The sequence below is a fragment of the Haliaeetus leucocephalus genome, unplaced genomic scaffold (assembly GCF_000737465.1).
Source record: "Haliaeetus leucocephalus isolate CR32 unplaced genomic scaffold, Haliaeetus_leucocephalus-4.0 Scaffold1, whole genome shotgun sequence".
NCBI lineage: Eukaryota > Metazoa > Chordata > Aves > Accipitriformes > Accipitridae > Haliaeetus > Haliaeetus leucocephalus.
Genome location: NW_010972437.1, coordinates 20,901,892 through 20,918,124, shown reverse-complemented (window position 1 = coordinate 20,918,124; position 16,233 = coordinate 20,901,892). Strand labels below are relative to the sequence as shown.

General features: G+C 45.5%; 1 protein-coding gene across 2 annotated transcripts in view; it reads right to left on the bottom strand.

Moving 5' to 3' along the window:
- Window positions 1–11,050: 11,050 nt before the first annotated feature.
- Window positions 11,051–16,233, bottom strand: part of MRAS (muscle RAS oncogene homolog) — a 40,981-nt gene continuing 35,798 nt past the window's right edge. For both annotated transcript variants that reach the window (XM_010568574.1, XM_010568566.1), the window contains 2 exons: window positions 15,215–15,294; window positions 11,051–12,044 (listed from right to left, as the gene is read on the bottom strand). In XM_010568574.1, coding sequence (XP_010566876.1) covers window positions 11,945–12,044; window positions 15,215–15,294 — 180 coding nt within the window. In that variant the 3' untranslated portion in view covers window positions 11,051–11,944. The remainder of the gene's footprint in view (window positions 12,045–15,214; window positions 15,295–16,233) is intronic.

The window sequence follows — 16,233 nt, the reverse complement described above, 5'->3', positions numbered from 1 at the left end:
GTCTAATCACTGCTTCCCCTCCACCTATAAATTCCCTCTACTCATCCACCTGACCGAGACTTCTCTTGGTTCAAATGAAGCCCCTGCTCCGGTGCCACCTTACAGGCACAGCCCTGAGCAGCAGGACTACATTTTAGATCCTACATTCAAAAGGGCTTCAGCAAAGAAAAAAACATTAAATGTCAGTAAGCCTTAAACAGATGGAGAATCAGTGGCAAAAACTAACAACAGAGAATGCTCCAGAAGGATGAAGCAATGAAGAAAGGCTCTTATACCATCTATGGTGGATAGATAATATGGAGGGAAGATGGAAAGGTAGTGATGGAGGAGTAAAGGCAACAACTAAGAGAATGAAAGGCAGATAAGAAGAAAAATATGAAAGGAAAAATGATCCGAGTGCTGATTTGTGGAGAGCTGGTTTACTCTTGTAAGCTGCAAAGTACAAATGCTCTGCTTCAAAGTACCCTGCACCAGCAACACAAAGCATTTTCTCTGTAATGCATGCATTTAGTAAGCACTCTGGATTACGTTGTAATGGCCTACCATAAGTCTCTTAAGCATAACTGAGTGTACATTTAACTGCAATGGTTTTATGAGGGTAGCAGGTCAGATGGACTACAGCCCCTCTGCAAACCAAGCCCCTTACTGTACTCAGCAGATATTACTTGTCCTAGGTCTTAAATACATATCTGTTCAGTTTTGTATGGCAAAAATGCAGAAAATACTTGTTAATAGGCTACGTCTGCATGTCACTGTCATTTTTATGTGGTCTTGTATTGCTAAACCCAGTGAAGACAGGCTCCTTGACTGAGCAGGGCACTGTGCAAAGCAAACAGAAAAGTGATTCTCAAAGCACAAGAACTAGCAAGGTTCAGAGTGCAGGTAAATAAAAATAAACTTCTGTTTAAAAAAACTCATACCCATAAACTGGCAAGGGATCAATTTACCTGCATAAGCATCTTTCTGCCTTTTAGAAAGATGTTACCAGATGAAGACAGGAATAAATTATGTGGCAGAATTGAATGTTTTAGGGAGAGGTCATTTCTTAATTGAAATTGTCCAGTAAGAAGGATGGCTATGAATTAAGGCGTAATTGCAGAGGCATATGCCTTTTGTATGAATAAAGAAGCTGGTCACAGCTTTTCTGTCAAAATGATTACTGAATTTAAATTTATTGGTGAAGCTGGCACTTTTTGTGGAGCACATCTCCTTTCACAGAAACACTCTTCATTTCTATTGCTAGAAGCCTAACCAGTGCAAGGTCTCAGCCACTTCCTTCCCTCACCATGTCTAACTGAATAATATCTGATTTATATTTTGGCTTGCTTGATGAAAAGTCAACATTTTTTTCTGCATTTCTCTCCGTTGCCCTCCCCTGTCCACTGCTTAAGAATAGAAGAGCAGGGAAATAAAGCAGCTACAGAGTACAGCTTCCCAGTACCTCTGAATGGACAATGTGCTTTAGCAGTGACTGAAGGCTCCTTTGAAACCAACAATAAAAGCATCTTTTCTGTCGAGGAGCACAAGGCTCACAGGGGCAAGAGACTTTAATGACACCATTATCTTTCAGGCAATTAGGACTCACTGGCACAATTGGTACAGGCACTCTTTTGATTGCGCTGCAATGGCTTAGTGAAACGTAGACTGCTGAGACTTAGGAACATCATAAATCACTTTTAATCTCAAACCACCATGGATAAAAACGTACTAACACAGGCATAATCAGAATTCACAGGCATATTTTCTCTTTTAAAAACATATGCCGGGGAACAGAGGTCTCACCCTCCTCCCATCCTCTCCCTGCGTACACCAGCTATGTAACACTTATTCTCCCGCTTCTCTCCTAACACGCTTGCAAAAACGGCTTTGAGCCTGCCAGCTGCGTGTATGTTTGTTGTGTGTTGTGGATTATATTTTAATGACATACCCTAAGCCTCTTACGCTCAAACAAATGTGCATTTAACTGTCTGTGCGTTCGTGCCGGTTTATAAGGTAGAGGGTCAGCCAGCTTATCCCCCGGCTTCTCTGCGAGGGCACTGTCCAAGAATTTTAATGGACTTTTCAAAAGCCTCTCGTTACGCAAGGTGCCCATAATGGAGAGTCCTTCTGCCTCTGAAAGTTCCCTCTTGTTGCTAGACACAATGAAAGGCAAGCCATAATCTCCGCGGAGAGTGCTCGGATTTTTTCGTGTCGCAGCGTGTAGCTGGGATGCAAAGCACGGCTCCCTCCACTCTCCTGCCACAACCAGGGGGATTCATTTCATTAGTTCAGAAAGCTATTTCGAAGGGAATGGAGGTTATGTAGGTCACCGATTCATCTCTGCTGCCTTGCAAAAAGAATTCATTATGAAATTTCAGTTTAATTAATGCAATGCACCGGCTCTTAATAGTATTTCATCAGGACATCTGGTAAAAGCACATTAGCTACAGTTTAATGTTAAGACATAATTGAACAGAACTCTTGTTGGACCTTGGCTTTTGCAATATGTTTCACTTCTGCTTCTCCTGCAAGCTGCCAATTAAAGGAATTGTGGGACTCCCTCATCAGAAGGTGATGGAGCCTGATCCAAAGCCTGTTCAACTTAACAGAAAGGCTCTGGCTCACATTCACAGGCTCTGAAGTGGGTCTCTGAGGAACAAACCCAACATCCATCCTGTATTTACATACCAGGTTCTACTGGTGCTGCTGCTGATCTGTAATCCTGAATATAAAGTAACAACTCTGGTGTTTTGTTCCAGTTATGCTTGAAAGGCCATAGTCAAATGCTCTTTATAAACCATTTTCTTTTGGCTTAACTTAGGGCTTTTTACTGTTCTAATTTTATCTCTGCATAATTGTGTGTTTTAATACTTATTTGATTATCTGCCCAAATTAATGTCAGCGCAGCAGCTTTCCAAACAGCCGTATTAAATATTCACATCCAAATGGGATTTTTTCAGCCCTTTGTTTTACAATGATCTCCTGGAGAATAAACGTGAACTGTCAGAAGATTTTAGTTACTCAGTAAGTACTAGGTCATGATTATTTAAGTCTAAGTAACAAACGAAAGAGTCTTTGGAAGATTACTGTATTTAGAAAAAGTTTGTGAACTGTTTGAAATCTTCTGTTTGATTTGAGGCTGCTGCCTCTACTTCTCCTTTTCTTTTTTTGGGTAAGTGTTTGAATAGACAATAACAGTAATAATAAAAGCATCCACCACTAACACAAGTGCAGATTGCTTGGTTTCCCTTTTACATTCTCTCCCTTCAGCAATTTTTTCACCATTGTTTTGGGGGCAGTTTTACTCCCAACCTTCACTTAGAAGGGACACGAAGGACTAAGGTGTTAGAGTTTCTGCTCTTTAGTTGTTCTTTGGGCTATTTTCTGCAGCTGTAGGCAAGAGAAGGGGACAGGAGGGATCTGGAAAAGCGTAGTATGCCCTCACCAAAAACCCTAGTGGTGCCCAGCACCCAGCAGTCCTGTTGGCAGTACCTATCCTGCACACACATGAAGTGGTCCTCAGGGCAAACTGACCTCCCTGGTTGCACCAGACACCATATGGCTGGCCATTTCTGAAAGACCCTGTGCCACCCACCCTGTCTGCGTTTGCTGCTGGACATTGTTGGAAGGGGCAGGTGGGACTGATGGAGACCGCTGGGACAAGACCAGTCCACATGGCAGGTAAGGCCATCCCTCATCACAGATGCTCTCCTGGGGTCTAATCTCTATATAAACCAGCTAATCCTGATATCACGTGAAAACACAGACAAATCGTTCCTGTCCTCAGCTGGTTGACACAGGGGATTCACTTCTGGAAACAGCCAAATTGCTCCAAAGAGATAGTAAAACCAGCAGGTTGGCAATGAATTTGACCCTGTCCTTGAAGCTGCTCTGTGCAGTAGACACAAACCCAAGCCCACACCATCAAATTCAAGGTACCAGCTTCTCTCTAGGGAGGAGCACCAGCTCTGTCCCACCGTTACAGAGCCTGTGGTAAAAAGACTGTTGCAGAGAAGAGGCAGCTGGGCAGTAAAAGATACTGTGCCATAGCCAAACTGTCTCTCTGGTGATTTTTCAGTGCTACAAGTCCCATACTGGTCACAGTAAGAGGAAACCCAACTGAGACCATTGCTAGGGCTGAATAAGCCTGCAGTTTGGCATTAGTTGGCAATAAACCCCAAGAAACAGAGGCAGCCTTCCTCCCTGTAGCATTGGTCAGGCTGATGCTAATGCTGGCCCAAGAAGCAGAAGTAGTTTATCCAGCACAGGCATTAGTAACCTAATTTATATGGCCAGTTCTGAAGGTCCTCTGGATGCTAAGAGGAACAGCCACACTGAGATTAGATACCATCATTTCTTTGTTGTTGCCTTAGGACAACATTGCCAAAGGTCCTGTTATTTTAAAAATAAGCATTAGCCTCTGCCCCTTGGAAACTTGAAACAGCAACCTAGCTGTGGGCTCACATGGCTTATGCTTGGTGCTCACAAGGGAGCACCAAGGTTTGTTCTCCTAGGGCAGCCCATTGCTGATACAGTCACCGGTATTGGGGGTCCATGGGACAAGCAGGATTCAAGCTTTTGTTCTGTAAGAAAAACAAAAGCAGTCACGTAAGTCCAAAGGCATTTTACAAAGAATATGCTTTTTTTTTCCTAAATGAAGTGAACTTGTGATCTTTTCCATTTTTATTTTATCTCTAGGATGTGATAAGCTGAATGCCAAATTAGGAGGGAGATGGATTGTTTAGGAAAAAAAATCAATTGGAAATACTAAGAAATACACCACTTTTGGAAGCAGTCTGTATCTAGTAGGTATTTACAGTTTTTATCAGGGACTGAACCTCTCAAGATAGCTGGCCTTGGACCTCTTCTTTCAGCATGTAATATTTATCTTCAGTTAAGTCTATGCTAATTGTAGTTTCACAGCTTGAAGCAAATTGAGCCCAAGTCCCAACAGTGCTAGGTGTTCGGGCACGTCACCAACTTCAGCTCATTCTTTCTCCACACTTCAGATCGCTGCGCTCTTGTTTCTGCGGCCTACAGAACAAGATCTGCCACCTCTGAGTGTCCTCACTGCAAAGTGGTTGGATTGATTCATGAATGCTTTAAGATCCTGGAATGAAAAATCCTTAGTGCTACTTCTCTATACTTGTGGCAGCAGGTATCACGTGAGTTTTGCCAGAATAATTGTTACATGCTAGAGTAAACCCACCAAAAACTTAGCAGAATGCCACCTTTGACTTTATTTTATGCTGGTGGTGTGACTGCTTTGCTTTCCCCATCTCCTGCTGCACCTCCTCTTCCCCATGAAGCACCTCCTGCCAAAGGCTGCCCAAACACCCCCTCGTCAGCAAGCTAAACCTTCTGGCCAAAGGGTGCTGGAGGAGACAAAGAGACTTCACCAAGCCAAGCAAAAAAAAAAAAAAACCAAACGTGGGAACGAAACTCTGTGACCAGCTCTGTGGGAAACTCAATGCCAGAAACCGGCTTAAGCTCTTGTGAAGGTTTTGAGATGGGGATGAGGGGATGGCAAGGCAGGAAGCTCCCGGGGGGAGGGTGAGCAGCACCCTGTCCCCAGCTCAGGCCATTGTGCTTTGTTCGACCCCCACAATTGTGTGAGCAGAGCCCGGTGCATCAGCCTTCGCTTCGAATTTCCTGCTTTTTGTCGGCTCACATCCCGGGGACTGTTGTTTGAAACACGGCTCTTATTATGCAGCTAGCAGAAAAGAAACCCCTGCCCCATAAGCATGTGCCCAGGCGTTTCAGTGGGTTCCCAGCGCCAGGGCTCCTGCTTTGAGGGGACGTGGGCTATTGAGATGCAAAGAGACATGCCAAGTACCTGACTGGGTCTCAGGCTGGTTAGGCTCCATTACGGTAGTCGAGAGGAGCCGCCGTCACAGAAGCCACACGACAACCACCCCTGCGTGCAGCCGTCCAAGGACCAGCTCGTGACTTGTTCAGCTGGGCTGACTTCTCAGCAGAGATTGTCTTAATCACAGACTCTACAATGTCTCTTACCCAGATTTGCAGAGGATTTGGCTTTATAGAACAGGCTCCCAATTCACAAAGGTCCTTCCTCCTTCTCTTGCTCCTGCTTTCTTTTTGAGCAAATCCAGGATTTTGTCTGAGTCCCTTCTCTTTGGCTCCTGGACCTGACCACATGCCCAGTCTGAGCTCTCAGACTATGTTGTACATGCCCTGGTCTGCAGAAGAGACCTGGGAGGAGGGATGGAAACCAGAGAAGTAGTAACACTTGTGGCAGGTCAGGCTGCTGAGCTGGGCTTAGCATGATGTTGCTGGTCCCCCAGGATTTGGCAAAGGGAGCCCTCAATTCAAAAGAAATAAAAAAGCTGTCCCAAAACTGCCAGAAGGATTAGGTGATTTTGCCTGTCTCTACTCCGCACTCAGCACTGCTGGACATCCCCATCACTGTCGGGAACACTAACCCTTGTGCTCACCGACCTGGCAGGTCTCACATGCTGAGCGTAAGCTTTCCTCTCCTGGCCCCCTCCCTTCGGCACCGCACACAGCAGCGATGCAGCACCCGCACGTTTCTCCTGCCTCGGGAAGCCTTGGTCTGCCTGACCTGCTGGCCACTTACGTGTGACTTCTTCAAGCTGGAGGGATTTGCCACAGTGGTGGGTAAAAACCCCCAAACCAGAGCATACCTCCGTGCTGCTGCTCCTCCTTGTCCCTCCCGGTTGTGGGATCCGGCACACGCAGAGTCGTCTCCCTGCTCTGTTCTGTTGCAAGCAAGTCCCATGTCATCCCAGAAACTGTGTCTGTGAGGTCACCTATGAAATATTTATTTCCCTTGCATGCAAGAGAAAAAGAAGCAAAAAGCCTGCATAATATCGATGGAATCCCTGATAGCCAAATATTGAATTATTTACAGCCTAATTGTGCAAGTGATACTCATGAGATTGCTTAGCCTGCATGATGCAATTAATACATTTTGCAAAATTGGTGACTTCTACTTCAGACTTTGTTTTGATGCATCGGTGAGTCCCTAAAAAGCAGGTGAGATCACTTTGCAGGAGAAGAGCTAGAATATCCAGACACTTGAAATATCCACAGACTTTTCTCAGAGCGCTGCTGTGAAATAGGAAAGAGCTCTCAAACAGCCAGCTAGCTGCCTGAAGACACACATCTGGAGCCATTTCAGACACTCAGGTGAATCTTACCTGGATCTCCCATAGGTCTTGTGTTACATCTGAAACTCCCAGGCAAACACCCTGGATACCCCGAGGTATCTCAGACAGCATTAAGTACATATATACAAGACACAGAATTGAGCCTATGTGACTGCTGGCCCCAGCAGACCTCCCAGCACAGGGAGCAGTGACCAAGAACTGCAACGCTCCCTGTGCCACAGCATCCTTCGTCTCCTTTTTACTGTCATGTTTGCTGTGTAGCTGTAATGCAGTACTTCATAAGTGCACTAAAGGTCCTCCTTTCTGCCCAGCCTACAGCAGATAGATTGGCCACTGAACCCCAGCTCACAGAACTTGGATTTCCAGACACAGCGCTTTTCCGTCCAGTCCTAGGTACAGAGCTTGATGTGGCAGTTGTCACAGGGGCTTGGCTATTTCTTTAATGCTCAACTTCTCTCAAGCCCTCTCTCTCTCTCTCATTAGGAAATACATTATCTGAACCCTGACATTTGGAGTAGTCCACAAGTTGTTATCTCTTAAAACACTCTTATATTCTGTATTCTTCATTATATTCTATATTCTTCATTATATTCTACTCTTAGCAGAGCTTTGGGCGGATTGCCTCCTTCCCAAGCACTTCAGCTTTTAACAACCATCCCTTGAAATCACTGGAGCTGAACAAGGCTCTGAGCAGTCTGTTTTGGCCTTAGGATGGTAACAAGCAAAAAAAAAAAAGAAAAAAAAAAAAGGAAAGGCCTGAGCCAGTATCACAATGCTGCCCTCTCCGTGCCTAACAATACTCATTTCCTCTCGAGACGAGACATCTCGTGTATGTCTAAAACCCTCAGCCTATCCCAATTTACAAATTCTAGTACAGCTGTATGTTTAAAGAGCCAGCCAAAATTAATTATGACAGATTAAGGAACAGAGCAACATACTGCAATGGCCTCTTGTTAAACTGAAACATCTGATCCAAACTAAGCAATTTCAGCCCCTCATTAAGCTCTTCCTTGTCTTGTTCACCATCTCTAGTGTTTTTCTGCTGAGCACCATCGTCTGAAAATGGCTTACTCAGATGTACCCAGACTGTCATTTAGCAGCTTTGCCAGCAATAGCACTGGCCTTGGCTGAGACAGCCAAGAAAGCAGGTTTGTAGATAGCCCACCACCTGCAGGCCTGCTCATGTGGTTTTTTTTGTTTGTTTTTATTGTTACCAGGCTTTTGTTCCATTTAGATTTGGTAGGCAGAGAGGGACAATTAAAGCCTCTGCTTACACCAGAGGAAAATGTATTTATTTCAGCCAGGTACTTTTCCTTCTCTTCCTTCCCACCTCCCCTTTCCCTTAAATGAGAGACAAAGGTAGACAGACAGATGACTCTGCCTGTACAATAAATGCCATACATCTCAAAAGCCAGTAAGAAAACAAGCCAGTGTCTGCTTTATAGGCAGAAGGACCTGAGGGAGGAAACAGCAACATGATTCACCTGAAGGCAGTGGTACAGCTGGGATGAGATCCCTGGTTCGGGAGGTGATTATGCCTTTACGAAGCCAAAACTTATATAGCTTAAGGTTTTTTTTGTTGTTTTACAAATATTGTTCAGTGTCTAAAATGAAAAAAGGAGGCCATTTCATTACCAAATACAAGTAAGTCTGCAAGGTTTTATCCCTCTTCTCTTTTCATTTTGTTTGAAAGTGTATATTGAAAGCAAGGTAAGGCTATGGCCAGCTCTACCTTCTAAATTCCTGTTTAGTAGAAGAGGAACCAGATTGCTCCGAGACAAGCGAATGCAGATTAACCCAGGGGCTGAAGATGTTAGGTCACTCGGACCATCAGCTCTTTGTTAAATAACCCCCAAGCACACCCTTACAGGATCCTTCTCCAGACTGTCTCTGACCACAGCAAAAAAGTGCCTATCCACTGGATGCTCCATAGAAAAAAAAAAGCTACCCACCAGCACAGCTGGTGCTTTTTGTAGTGTAAGTACCGCCAACCGGTGTCTCACAACCCAGGTGCCTAGGTGCTGCGTATAGCAGGGAAGGTGCTCTTGGGTTCCCAATGGCCCTGAATATGAAAGGGTGAATTAGATGGCAGTAGGCTTTGTACACCTCGCTATTTTGAGCACCCTAGACTTGCTAGAGATGCGATCCCTGTTGGAAAACACTCCTTGCTATAAACAAGTTGATGCACATGGAAGGAAACGGGCATGCTGTCCCCATTTGCCACTATCCATATTCAGTTGTTAATCTGCTCCTTTCTCTTCCTCCCCATTATTCTGCAATAGCTGTTAATTGCTAAAGAAGCTGAAGAAACAATTAAGATGCTTCAGAAAAAGCAGGTAATTTCTCACACGCAGTGCTGAGTACCCAGCAGATGTGACTCAAGATACACACATGCTGTTTTCAGGCAAGTATTCCCAATGGGTTAGATAAAAGTAATGATGAGGGGTTTCAGCAGAAATCAGGTTATTTTTAAGTGGAAGGGCTCTAGGGGGTATTAACAGGGCTCCCTGAAAATGCCATCATCTTCTTGTGGGGGGGATTCCACAGCATTAGTTGTGTTAATTAAAAAAATTAAGCCAGTAGTCAGGCTAGACAAGGATTCTGGCAGGAAAGTGGCAACGGGGGTTACAGCAAATTGGTTTGGTTGCAAATATCAGACATCTTCTGATTTACTAGAGGTTTCCAAGGCAGAACAAATGAAATGCCTACAGGGAGCTCTTCACCTCCAGAAGATAGTGGCAAGTCTCAAGAGCCAGGATTTGACCCAGATGGGTTCAGTCACCGCAGTTCAGCCAACAAGAAAACAATAAAGTGGGAGAAATGCTGTGAAGGTCTGGAGCCAGATCTCGGTTGACACAGGGTGTTGCAACTTTACTGAAGCGTATGGCCCACATCCAACGTTAAGAGTCCACAAAAGATATTTCTTTCCAATATCCCCCTCCTTAATCCATCCCCAGCATCTGTCATCACACAAAAGGGGACGGAGGCAATGGAGCCAGCATCACAGCTCGCTGAGCCAGCCGCAGACATTTGCCATCTTCTGGCTGTGATGAAGACTGGACAAATTAGGAAAATGTTTTCATTAGCCTCACTCACCTGAAAAATAATCAGCAGCCAACTCCCTTTTTAAAAGGTGGCCTGGCAAAGAGTCAAGAAACGAAATCCGGTGGCAAACAGGTTGCAAAGACAAATGTAAACAACTAAGTCTGTGATGATCCACCATCTTGAATGGATCTTCAATATCCAGTACTAGGATTTTCTGCGCTCAGACACACAAATCTCAAGCATTCATACTCTGCCAATATTTTAAGTCATGCCTATAAAGCATATTTGTATAGGATTCAAGCTGATGAAAAGCAAGTTGTTACTTTTAAAGGGGTTTGGTGACCCTGTGAATGGAGCCGATGGCTTCAGTCCAGCAGATGACAATCCATTAAATTGAAGAAAAATTTGCCACTGCAATTCTTAGTGCCAGGAAAGGTGTGAAAGAACGTGTGGCCCCTTCAGGATGGGCACAACCATATTTCTGGTGCTACAGATGGTGGCTTGAATGGCTGCAGGTTTTTTGCCTTGCCTTTTCATAAGGCATAAAGATATTTAGCCTTTGCTGTTTTCAGAGAGACATTTTAGATATAGTAAGCTTATGAAGAGACACATCCCACTTGAATCATTTTCAAAACACCTCTTCCTTTCAAGTCACCAACTCTCAGTGAAGGAGGAAGAAGAAGAAATGAAGAAACATTGAGCCAAAGCCCATAAACAGATTTTTTTCTCTGTGTACGAGATGAGCCTGGGAAAAGCAAAACAATTCATCTACCCAAGAATGGCTTTGCAGGGAAAGGTTAAGGAATAATAAAGAGGGATTTAGATCACACGGCTTTACACACATTTATGAGGGAGAAATTCAACACCCAGATAACAAATTCAGTTCAGGTTTTACTTCCTCTCTCCCTTTCCCCCCCCTTAAAGATGACATACCCTTCCATTTGTAAATTACTTTAATTTAAATACTTCCAGGTTAACAAAACATCTTAACTTTGACATGCCCCAAATTACAAAACAGAAACAAAACCTCTTGACAAAGGGTAAGGAAAAAAAAAAAAATAATCCAAGCCCAAACCTCCTTTCCTAAGCTGGAGTTTATGGTCTGTGAGCTGGCTGCCCTCCAGAGTCTGACACAATGTCTGGAGCACCCAGAGCAGCTGGAATTCATTTTCTTCCTCCAAATCTATGCACTTTCATATGAAGTCGTGTTTTGGCACTGCTGCCTAAGAGAGAGTTCAGTGCAAAAAATCTAACCCCGGCCGTGTTTCTTTGCAACCCAACACTCGCTGAGCAAACAACGAAAAAGGAGAAGAGGACAAAAAAAAAAATTATAGAAAGAAAAGAAAAGCCCTCTCCCTTCCCCCACACATACACAGATGACTGTACCAAACAGGGGGGCTATTCATGGCTGTTCAGAAATGGGTCACAAGGAGAAATGTTTGCAGATAAAACCAACACTTTTTTTTTTTTCTTTTTCTCCCCCCCTTTTTTTTTAAATAAACATCATGGAGGCCCCTGGAAGGCGCTGGGGATGTTCGAGAGCCGAGGTCCTGCTGATCCCTTCCGCCTCCCATTCGCACGGCTCCCACGCCGGCCCCGACATGCAGCCCCCCTCCGGGGGGGTCCGGACCCCGTCGAGCCCCCTCCTCCGAGCCCGAGCTGCCGTGGGGAGCCCGAGGGGGCGGCGGGCTGCTGCTGCTCCTCGCCTGGGTCGGCGGTGGGTCAAGGGGGGAGGAGGGAGGCATCCAAGGCACTCCCAGGCGGTCCCGTCACAAAATCACGCACTGGAGTTTGTGGGAGCCCGTGGCTCTGTCCCCTCGCCATTTGGTCTTTTTCTTCTTCTTCTGGCTTTTCTCTGGGATCTGTTGCCTGGTTTGGGAGACAGAGAGGGAAATATGCAGGTGAGACACGAGGCTGGGTCGGACATCGGCATCCAGAGCTCTGGGCAGCCAGCAGAATGGCATCTTGGCATGCGTATGTATATTTGCATATACCTCTCCATATACCCTGCCAGCACCACATGGCTTTTCATGCCACACAGCTAACAAGACAACCGCCTGCATTTTTAAGGAAGGAGGAAAGAAGCCATAAGCGAACATTAAGGCTGACGGCAGGGATGTACGTCCTGCCAGGGCACTATGCCTCCGGTTGCCCTGGGTGAACTGCTGCCTCCTCCCCTGCCAGGGGCTGCTCCGGGAAACACGGATGCTCTAAGCAATGCAACGCCATCCATCACACTGCTGCTAAGGCTCATTAGGGAAGAGGCTGAAAGAGATACAGAGTGCAGAGAAATAAACCCTCCTGGAAAGATTTGCTTTCAGCTGGCATTGCCCTTAGCCAGCTGCACTGCTGTGGACTTGGTTATGGAAGGGGGCTAAAAAATAATAATGAAAAAACAGAGTCTGCTGCCGATGGGGCTCTGGCCTCCCCTAGAAGTTGCGGAGAGCACCAGAGCACGGAGAGCAAGCTGACCCCAGAAAGATGTCCCTGGCTGTGGGAAGTCACAGCCGCCAGGAACACGCAGCTGAGAGCACTCCTGCACGCCGCAGCAGCCCCCATCAGTCAGGCGGGTTGTGAGCACCCTCTAAAACGTGACGTTGAGGTCTTCTCTCTTTTCATTAAGATGAGGCATTGCCCAAACGCCTGTTTGCAACTGTGCCTGTTTGCAGCAGCCCAGCTGCAACTCAGCTACCCCAGCGGTGCAAATTCAACAGAAGGCAGCTTTGTAGTTCCAAGACCTGATAGGCAGCCTGTAGCCTTAGATTTTATTGCAAGATAAACCATACAAACACTGGCAGCTTCTGTAGATGCAAACAGTGTTTAAATAACCAACCTGAGAGTTTGAATAGTTCAAAACTAGCCTCTTCGCTATGTAATATGCCAGGCACAAAACTGAGTGTTTAGACCAAGTTATCCAGACCAGGATGAGACATAGGTGGGGGACAAACCATTATGGCTTTAGTTGATGTTTTTCTTACAGCCTCAGCTCCCAAATGCTTGCAGCCACCTGAAAAACTCAGCTTTGGCTAAAAAGAATCTTTTTCAGCGAGGATGAAGGCTGGACGCATGAAAAACATAAAACTTAAAGCTCAAAACTAGAAAGCTGAAATAAAAAAAATACTTTAAAGTTAATTTGGATACACACTAAGCAGCCGCAAGCTGTTCACAGTGTTCTGGAACTGTTTTAGAGATCCAGAAAACCATGTCCCACACCCACTCAAGATTTCTGCTGTGACAGTCCTTGTGTACGCAACTGCTGCGGCAGAAAAGGGTTATCAGCAAATTTAAGAGACCTGTCGGGCAGACTCAATCACCCCACTCCTTTCTGGATTACTTCCAGACAACAGTTTCTTGGATGAAGCTAAATAAACTAGGAATCAGCCCAGTGCAAGGAGTACAAACAGTGCCAACCCTGAAGGAGCGTCCTCACCCTACAAACTCATAGTGGCTCTGAGGAGCCTCTACGTTTGTAAAGCACTCCAGGAATGACACAGTTAGTAGGGAGCTGTAAAATTATGTTTTATTTGGAAAAGCTCACTTAAAAAATAGAAAAGCAATACTTGGTGGGTGATGCCATCCTACGGCTGCGGACAGTTTGCAACATCCAAAGACCATGCAAAGCTGCTTTGTGGCAAATAACGAGCTAGATCACACAGCATCTCTCTGCTCTCTGAATTAACCTGAGTCCCAGCTCTTGTGAACATCTCTGGTGCCCTTGATGCCATGGAGGGTTTCAGCTGGCTGGCAATGACTTTCATGGTGACTACTCGGGGAACTGATGTGCATCACCTATTTTTGAGGTTATGGGGAGCATTTTAAGGGCTTGAATTTAGTGATGTCTCATTACAACGCTCCTTCCAGCCTGTCTGGAGTCGTGTTATATAGAGAAAGTAAACAGAGCCTCACCATCTTATTTTGGCTATATTTTTTTTTCCCTGAGAGTAGAATAGATGGTGGTTAAGTGCTCACTGTAACACGAAAGTAATATCTAGCCAGCTAATGCTGAGTTACAGAACAGTTGGGAAATAGCTTGGGACATTTCCAACTCAGCTCTGTAGTTCTCCAAAGACTTTCTGCCCCCTGCTTTTGAGACATGTGGGAAGAGTGGGCAGTACCATCTGCTTTTGATAGAGGCTGACTCGAGGCTGCGCTAAGATATTCACAAGTACAGATATGCTGTGAATAAATGCCTCATGGTTTAATTGCCGAGTGAGGCACTTTGACTGCACGGCGGGGAGGAGCATGATTTCAGCTCAGCACCCTCCCAAAACATGAAAAATGAGGGCCTAGAAAAATCTGGCAAACAACTGATGCCAGAAAAACAAATCTTCTGAGAGAGATTTGAAGTTATCAGCCGAGATGCTGAGATGTGCATGCAGCTCTTTTCCCGCAGGGCAGCCGGGATCTTTGGAAGGCAGTCCCTCCCTGCCGGCAGCTGGAGCAGGGCTTCGCCCGGGGAGCAGGCATTTGCCAAGGCGAGCAAAGGCAGCTCGTGCCAAAACTAGGAACAAACCTCTGCAGTCTGAGGAGGAAACCTGTGGCTTAGCCATTAGGTCATGCTGTTTCTCATATAAAGCGGCTTAATTTTTTCCATTTAGTGAGCAAAAAATGTTAGCAGTCACCTACAAAATTAGAATTTTGTGGAATTTTTTGCCAGTCCTTTTTAACCTCTGGCAACACGAGACCCTGAGAGAACAAAGCTATGAAAACCCAAGTTACTGGTCCAGAGCTTTTAATACAGGCCTTTTAAAGCTGATCGTTATCATAGGCTTTGCACTGTTCATTGAATAATATATTCTCGTCATGGCCACAGCTAGTTCTCATGCTGCCTAGCACTCATGTCCTGCAAGGGTAACTAAGTACTAGTAACATCTCTATGCAGACACAGGACAAGAAAGTTTAATAAACTCCAGGAATCTCCCACCCCCAACCAAACCACCTGGCCCCTGCTCCCCAAAAGTTGGCTCCTGGCTCTCCGGGCCAGGACTCCTGCACGTCCCGTCCACGGGCAGTGAGCAAGTGAAGAGTTTGCAGCTTACCTTATTACCCTCACGAGATCATGGAAGGCCTTGTCAACATTTAGAGGTGGGTCCTTGGCACTAGTTTCTATGTAGGGAATCTGGAGGAGAGAAGCGTATCACAAAAGAGATTAGTAACAGCCTACACACTGGTAGCAAACCAGTCTCAAAATGAAAAACCCTAAAGGCTAGAGAAATCGGGTGCCTAAGAGACCAGGGAAATAGAGGTAAACAAAGCGTTGTCATGGCACTGCTATCAACACATTCACGCTCACAGCAAGGTCAGCGAACGCTTACAAAAGGTCCGGAATAAGCACCAGGCAAACCAGCTGCTATCAGAGCTCCGGGTTTGGGGAAGAATAATCATATACTTCATGTCGTCAGATGTTCTCTCCCCCTAAGCTGTGCTTGCAGACATGAAAATAGCCGAAGGTTGTTGAAAGACGAACACTTGCCAAAAATTCTTGCTTGCCACATTTTATTAGGACTACTGCATGAATATTTCATGACTACAATTCCCCTTCAGTGTAAAATGATCTTCTCCTTCAAAGTCTGACAGCCAGATGGGGCCTCCTAGAGTGCTCGTCCAGCACGCTGGCAGATTTATAAAACTGCTTCTGATAAGGTATTTTCGTACATGGCCTTTTCCAAAGCGTGCATGTACAGATGGGTGCAACATGTTGTGTTGCAGTTTAGGTGTCCTGGCTCCTACAGAAATGAGCTTCCTTGGGGAGAGGAGGGAGTGAACCAGTCCTGCCAAACTCCCATCGTGGCTTCTTTAGAAACACCACACAGCCTGCTGTTTAGGCACAGCAAACTGCCAAGAGGTCTCAGGTCTCCTGTTTGCCTTTATCTTTCCATTCAGTTCCTCCTACAGGAGTTGTGTCCCTCTGGGTATTCAGGACTGCTGGCATTTAGAGGTGATTAGTGGAGTAGCATGGGACTTGCACCCATCCAAGACCAATTTCTCAGGCTAAACTACGGCATGAGTAATGCAGAGCTAAGATGGTGGACCAGATTTTACAGGCTTAACAACCCTG